The 7,677-nt window shown below is 40.5% G+C and overlaps 1 protein-coding gene across 4 annotated transcripts in view; it reads right to left on the bottom strand.

Annotated features, from left to right (window-relative positions):
* Positions 1–4,203: 4,203 nt before the first annotated feature.
* dnajc6 (DnaJ (Hsp40) homolog, subfamily C, member 6) overlaps positions 4,204–7,677 on the bottom strand; it is a 30,506-nt gene continuing 27,032 nt past the window's right edge. For all 4 annotated transcript variants that reach the window (XM_028403615.1, XM_028403612.1, XM_028403614.1 and 1 more), the window contains one exon: positions 4,204–6,155. In XM_028403615.1, coding sequence (XP_028259416.1) covers positions 6,054–6,155 — 102 coding nt within the window. In that variant the 3' untranslated portion in view covers positions 4,204–6,053. The remainder of the gene's footprint in view (positions 6,156–7,677) is intronic.

Raw genomic sequence — 7,677 nt, 5'->3', positions numbered from 1 at the left:
TACACCGTCTGTATGTGTTTATGTGTAACTGCATGGAGCACAAAAGGGATTTCACAGAGACTTAGAGGAACAAGAGCTTAGTGAAAAACCTGCTCCCTGTCAGTCGTCACCTCAAATTTTCCCCTTCAGCTGAGGTACAATGGATTTTCTGTGTGTGTGCGCTGTATGCTCAAGTGATATTTGATCCCATAAATCCTGTGACGCACTCTTGCCAAGAGCTGCCTTTAGGTTGCAATGATGAGCCAGTCAGAGCAGCTTCCACTCGCTGACCCACAGAAGGCCAAACAAACTCTGGGATACAACGACCTCGTTTTTATTTATCGTATTTTATGGGAACAACCGCTGACAGGACGTCTTTCAAATCCCCCCAAAAATAGTTTGTTTAGAGATTATGGATATAAAAGCATGTTACAAATCAGATCCACTGTTTATATGGTGTTTAAACTGTTAGTCAAATTGCCTTTTTTCATTCTGGGTTAAAAACCTATGGTCTATAAAGCTACAACGTGACAATAGACAATAGTCTACCTGACAAATACCACAAGGAGGTGTAACAGTCTGCAATCTCTGTATGAGGTTAAGTGAATTAGATGTGATTAGATGCATGTTATACTTACTTAGCTGCATCCTAATGCATAAATACAAACACAATAGACCTCATAGAAGACTTGTCCATCTTTATTTACAGTCTATGGTAGATGAAACGTTCTGCAGGATGTGAGGCTGACAAGCAACATGCGTGTGCACGTACAGTAGCTTCATCATTTATGTGTAGCCCATTACTGAGTAGGATGCAGCCTGACAGAGTTGCTCTAAGAAACTATATATGTCAGTGGAAAGGAAAGTCCTGCTGTCCCTTCAACTTTATGCTTAAAAAAAATCCCAGGTGTCCCAGAAACTCTCCAAATGCTGCTGCACCTGCTGCAAAAACCAGTAATCCCTTCAACCCCAATGAAGATCCAGAAGCAACTAGCAACGGACCCCAACAACAGCAGCACTATTTAAAAACAGCCTTTTAAATGCCTGTAAAAGTAATTATAATAGTTCTATTGTTATGTTCCATCACAGCTGCAACGTTTCATTTAACCCCTCGCTCGTAAGGTGGCCGAGCCAAAGAGGGGGCGGCTATTTTTAAACTACCAGTAAGAAACCAGAACTCTGCTGACCGCAGCAGAGTCAGGAAGATGACCTCCATGACACCTGAATGGGTTTAAAAACAAACTCCACGTTAACAGGTGTGAGGATCCTTCACATCTATCTATGAATTAAAAAAAACCTACAGTACACAGCTGTAACAGTTTGTTTATATTACAATCAGCATAATTCCTCTGTTGTCATGAATACACATTAAGCTCATTAACACCCAAACCGTCTGAGACGAGTCAAATGCTTCAGCTTCCTGTGTGAAGCAGCAGCAGCAGCAGCAGCAGCATCTCACTGTTCTGGTATGATATGAACAGCACATTCCTCTGCAGATACCAGCACATGCATACCAAAAGTGAAATGTCTTTCATTCTTATTGCATCAGAGGCTGAAGGTGGTAAACTGTCAAAGCATGCAGTGAAGAGATGATTTATGGTTGTTAGATGTGTGGGAGTAGGAGTATTTACACAGAATGACACACCTCTAATAGGACTCTACCGCAAGTCACTCAACACAACCTTAGAAACCCAGTAACATATGACCTTGAGTGTAACTGATGGTTCAGTCTATATAACAGCTGCACAAACTGTTTGTTTTGTGCTTATTAGCAGGACACATGCAGATCATAGACCTCAAGGTCAGCAGAGACTGACCTCGCCAAACAGCACAAAAAACTCAACTCGCCTGCCTCCCGATGACCCTGGTGACACATATTTTTAGCAGATGTGATAGATTTTAAGTTAGGTTGCTTCAACAATGTTCCTTTTTCTTTGGCTTTTGTGCTACTGAGCAAATAAATGCAGTCAGGTAAGTAGGGGGGTCTGTTGTTGCCTTGTCAGCCCTTAGAACCCTCCAAGTGGTCCAAGCCAGCCAGCTGCGCCTCTCTGTATAAAACCCTGAATAATCTTGTAAATCTGCTTCTCAAGTGTAACATTGTATCTTGTATGTGAATAGTCAAACCTCTTTATCAAGTCAGCAGCATAAAATAAATGCAAACAAATGAGCCCTCCACCGTTTTTTTTTTTTTTTAGCGTGTGGAATTTCTTCCACTGACCACTCGCTGTTCCTAATGAGTTCCCAGACTGAAGCGGTAGCATCTCTGGAGACATAAACATTTCCCGGTCTGTCAGCTGACTTTAAGATAACACCAGTTTGCCCTTGTGCTTGTGCAACTTTTTGTGTTGGATATATTTATTAATATTTACTCAGCAGAGCAGCATGTGCACTGTTTTTCCAGATATACCCACAGCGGGGGTTAAATAGCATCTGCCAGTAAGCTGATCTGAATCTGTTTTATTTATTTAATGCCTCTCAAAGAGAAGCAGGTCCGTCTTCAGCTTGGCTTTAAATCTGACATTGTCTCCTGTTAATGAAGTCTTTGTGTAAAAAAAAAAAAAAAAAAATCATAAGAAAGTCATTGGATCACCATGTGTACAGTCAGTCAGTGCAGCAGTGCAATCAAAGGAAAGTGACCATAGTGATTCACTGCACTCCAGGAAATAGGTTGCAGCAGATAATTTCATCATTAGGAGGATGTCAGGATGTTTGCAGGCCAATATCTTATTTAATTTTTTTATAATGCTATTTAATTTTGCTTCAATGAAATGCAGACTTAATTAAGTAATGGAGCCAGGAGGAGATTATCTTCTACTTCAAGCAAAAGCGCTTTTTTGGGGGGGTCATCATTTTCCAATTAAAATTGTAATTTCATCTTTGTTGCATTTAGTATCAGTCATCAGAAGCTCTGTAAAGCGACTCCTAGACTTACAGGGTCCCCGATGACAGTAGTCAGTGCAGGTAGGTCTACACTAAAAGAGATCCACCCCGAGAAGAGTTCTAGTTCTAGGTGCCCTGGGCACAAACCTCCAGCACAAAACATGCATATTAAAATCCCCAACAGCTTGATGAGATGCTTAATGGTGTAGGATATCATGAAAAATAAACCATCAGCCTGTGCTAATGCTTTACATCCATCAGCAGTGAATGTGACAGGAAGTGCGTCAGCACTGTGAGCCCAAAGAAGGAAAAACTGAAGACTGCAGCAGTAACTTGGTTTTTACAATGAATCATTGATTAGGGGGGGCTTATTTTCAATTACCCTTAATATCCTTCTGGGTATTCGAACACTGGCAAAGCAGCAGCAGCACAGTTTTTCCCGGATCTGATGGACCTCAAGGGAAAACATGTTTCCCCCCTAACTGGTCACATATGAAAGGAGTTTGAGCAGTAAACAGCTGCACTGTAATGCAGCAGATTGTTACAATTTATGACCAACAAAGCAGAAGTCATGCTCTGTTATGTTAAACCCAGTTCATATGTAAAGGAAACTTTGGTGCAGAGCTGACATTAAAACTCATTTTTATTTTGCTGCGAATCCAGTCGAAGCTTTCAGCAACACAACAAACTACTCTAGGCTGAAAACTTTTATTACAATTGAGGAACGGTGTTTAGACTGTACCACAGAGGGCGCTGCTACACAGATGATGTCAAAGCTGTGTCAGCAGCTGCTTTATTTTCCATTGGCTCTAGGGTTAAGCTGATTAAAAACAAGTTAAGAGTTTCACATAGATTTACTTGATTAAATTAACTGACTTATGACTTATTATATCACTCAATGAGACAGAAAGCAGAAAGAAAATTAAAAGAAAAACCTTCAGAGGGACGTGCAGCAGAGACTGTGAACTAAACTACTGTAGTTTAAACTATTTTCTCTTCAAGCAACAGACCATCACCTCAGAAGGGGTACACTGCTGCCCTCTAGTGACCAAAAGGAAGAATCCCCAAGAAACTCCAGAAAAATGCAGCTCGGTTGTTGTTTCTGTTTCTGTTTACAGTTTATTGTTGTGCACTGCACTTGATCATTATGTACATCCTGTAACGGTAAACAGAACTGAAAGGACACACATGAACAGAATCTTTACACAGTTTTAGTAATACTTGAACAGCAGACAGGCAAACACAGAATGTATCCAAATCTGATCACTTCCATACATAAACAACACACATCCATTGACTACGCTATAGAGGTTAGCTTTTAAACATAGCTGTAAGATTGCGAGATTCAGTCAGCGAGGGGGTTTATGAGGGTTATTTCACATGTAGCTCCTCAGTGTAGATGAGAGCATTAGACACATACTACACACTTAAGTCACCGAAGAAAGCGGCGGCCATCCAGTTCAGCATTTTCAGCCTGACACTCGGTGACCCATTTCAGTCAAGACATGAGTTTTCTTCTGCTTTTGTGATCCAGTCTGGGTCCTAAACCAGTTCGAGAAACAGACCTTTACAGCAGAATTCAGTCCTGAATCCAGATGAAAAAAACCTCAACAAAAAACAACAAATGTCTCATCCTTCATCTTCAAATCCAAGGGGAGAAGACACAACAATGTCATAAACACGTGAAGGCAAATATTCTCCTAGAGACTTTAAATGGAAATAATAATTTCTCCATAAGCTGATACACAGGGATTGCAAATGATAATATTGTGTTCTGTTCTTGCATATTATTATCCTAAAGTACATTACACAAGGAAACACTGCTATTTCCCCTAAATATGAACCAAATGCAGGAAAGACGCCATCATATATATACCTGTCCGAATATTCATGATTAGGTCATTAATAGAGAATAATAAACAGCACCTGCAGCATGTACATCTCTATTTCATGAGCTGCACCTTACTGATGAAATGATGGCTAAAATAATAAAAATACATTTTAAACAAAAAAGTGTCAGTGCAGGAACAGAAGAGTGCCACAAAAGTAAACAAAAATAAAATCAAGTAGTCAAAATGTTAACGTTCAGAGTAAAACGATGCAGATACACAACCATAAAACTCTTATTTCAATGTGGAGAGTATGTGTGTGTGTTCATGTGTCATTTATGTAGATGGGGAAAACATAATGAAGGCTATAAAAGTCTGTACACACACACACACACACACACACACACACACTCATTTCACCAACATGCAGCTTTCAAGTCTGAAAAATGGAGCTAACACAGAAATAACAATGGCCGTCCTCTCAAAGCTACACTGAATAAAGTTTGTGCTTCACAGAGCTCCCCTGCAAAAAAAATGTATATATATATTTTATTGTATTGAGTTGAATGTGCGTGAGGCATCCAGGTGCTTCATGTAAGGAACAATACATGTGCTAATCCTAAAATACACATACCCCCTGCTTCTGAGCAGACACGCACTGAGGATCACCTACACAACATTTTGTTTCGCCTGTGAAACATCTATTGTAAACGTTCAAATGTTTGAATCTAATTTTGGGTATTTATTTGCAGTAAATCTCAGCAGACAGTTTTATTTTAATGAAGATGAAAAAACAACCTGTTAAAGCCAGTCTGCATCTAAACAGCCCTCTTAGGACCAAGCTCAGGGTTCAGTTCCTTTTTCTCCTTTAATGGTACAGAAACTTGATGCTGCCTTAAATTTCTTTAAACTAGAAACATTCCCCGGCGTGTAGAAACTGTGGATATGACAGAACGGATGTCTGTGAACTGCTTCCTCGCTTCTCCTGATGTGTTTTTCTTGGATCTCGTCTCTTGATCTCACTTTGATCGTCTCTCCTCAGAATCAAACACGTCCCTGTTTGCCTAGACGTCCCGGTGACGTTGCAGTTTTTGGTGGTTGGGTTCGGGTGGGCTAAGGATGCTCAACAAGGAAGGACAGTGATGCTGTTGTTGCACCAACATACATTAGAGCTACGGGGAGTCACCTGTCAGTCCGGGCACAGCAGATCTGATGTTGGTCTGTGTTTGAGTGGCTGGAAGAGAAGCATGAGTCAAAGCACAGGTATAAAGGCGGATGTTGTAGGGTGCTTGGAGGACGCTGACTGAAGGTGGTATTGTTTGTTTTTTTCCTCTCCTTGTTCACTTCCTGTTCCTCACTCCTTAATTAGTAGAGCGGTTTTTGTCCTTGGCTTTCGAATTCTGACCAGGCATCATTCAGTTCCATGAAAATCATCTTGGCATATTGTTCATATGGTTGTCCAGTCGCCTGTGAAGGAGAAGAAACGACATGTCAGCATATCCAAATGAACAGGGCAGGTGTTTTGCTTCAGGCAAACACCTGGATGAAGAAAAACACGCTCTGATATATAACAATGTGACTAATAGAACAGCAGCATATAGCTTCTCTTCACTGGATCCCAATCGGGTCAAGAATAAACTTCAAAATCCTTCTCCTTACTTACAAGGCTCTAAATAATGGACTAGCTCCATTATATCTGCAGGATCTGATAGTACCATATGTTCCTAATAGAACAATTCATAACAGTAGAATTGGAGGACGAGCCTTTAGCTATCAGGCACCGCTGCTGGAACCAGCTTCCAACTTGGGTTCAAGAGGCAGAAACCACCTCCACCTTCAAGACCAGGCTTTAATTAAGCCTTTCTGTTTAGTAAGGTGTGTAACTAGTCTAAACTATAGTGTGTAGAGAAGTTAGATACAGTCACTTGTTGCTATGGATACAGCCACAGGTATCATTAGGCCAATCATTTTAAACTGTTAGCTTAGCTATGCTGCTCTAGGCCAATGCTGCAGGGGACACACACAAACTCTGAGCAGTTCCCTGTCCCCCTCCAGCCCTCTCACCCTCTTACCTCTCCTCTATTTCTAGTAGTCTCTAGTTTTGTGTTTCTCTCTCTGTCTCTGATGCATGTTTGCTGCGTGTTTGTTCTCCCTTAGGGCCCTGCTCGAGGTTTCTTTCTTTGCCACTGTTGCTCTAAAGGGGGTTCAGGCTCTGGGTTTCTGTAAAGGGCCTTGGGACAATTCAGGTTGTAAAAAGCGCTGTATAAATAAAACTGAATTGAACCGAAAGACAAAACACCTGCCACAAAAACAGGTGGCTGAAAACCGAAAGAGGATGTGGTCAAACTAAGAGAAAAAAAGAACAAAAAGGATGTCGATTCATGTTGATAATGTTTCATTGTACTGATGTAAGAATCAGCACCTGGGGGTTGTAAGCCTCCACCAGCCTTCACTTATAATGAATATGTACTGTTAAAGACGTCATTAAGCTGTTAGTGTGGAGCATTATTAAGCTAAATAATTAAACATTTGTGTAAAAATTTGACATGATTCAGAAATAAATTGTTTTTGATGTCATGGTGACCTTTGACTTTTTTATTTTTTTCACTTAATGCTTGAGTCCAAGTGAATTTTAAAGTCAATTTTGAAGACACACAATATGTTAATAGGCATAAAAACACACACTTTGATCATCTGTGCTTTGATCAACACCTTCTGCTATAGATAACCGACTCTTGATGATGATTGAAATCCTGCCACTTGATTAAGCAAGTGTGACTCTGTGCCTAGACCACTGTGATTGGGGACATTTTGGGTGGTGCCTACATATAAAAGGCGAGTACTGCCCCCCCTCATTTTATACAGACTGACCTGAAGGATAAATCTACAAGTAAGGACATTTCTCTGGATGATGTTAAGACTTTTGTTTTGAATTTGTGGTAATTATTTTATGGTATCCACAGGTATCATCTGATCTGGTTCCTGGTTA

This window comes from Parambassis ranga, chromosome 4 (assembly GCF_900634625.1).
Source record: "Parambassis ranga chromosome 4, fParRan2.1, whole genome shotgun sequence".
Taxonomy (NCBI): domain Eukaryota; kingdom Metazoa; phylum Chordata; class Actinopteri; family Ambassidae; genus Parambassis; species Parambassis ranga.
Note: the sequence above shows the minus strand (reverse complement) of the source record. Positions and strands in the feature narration are given on the sequence as shown.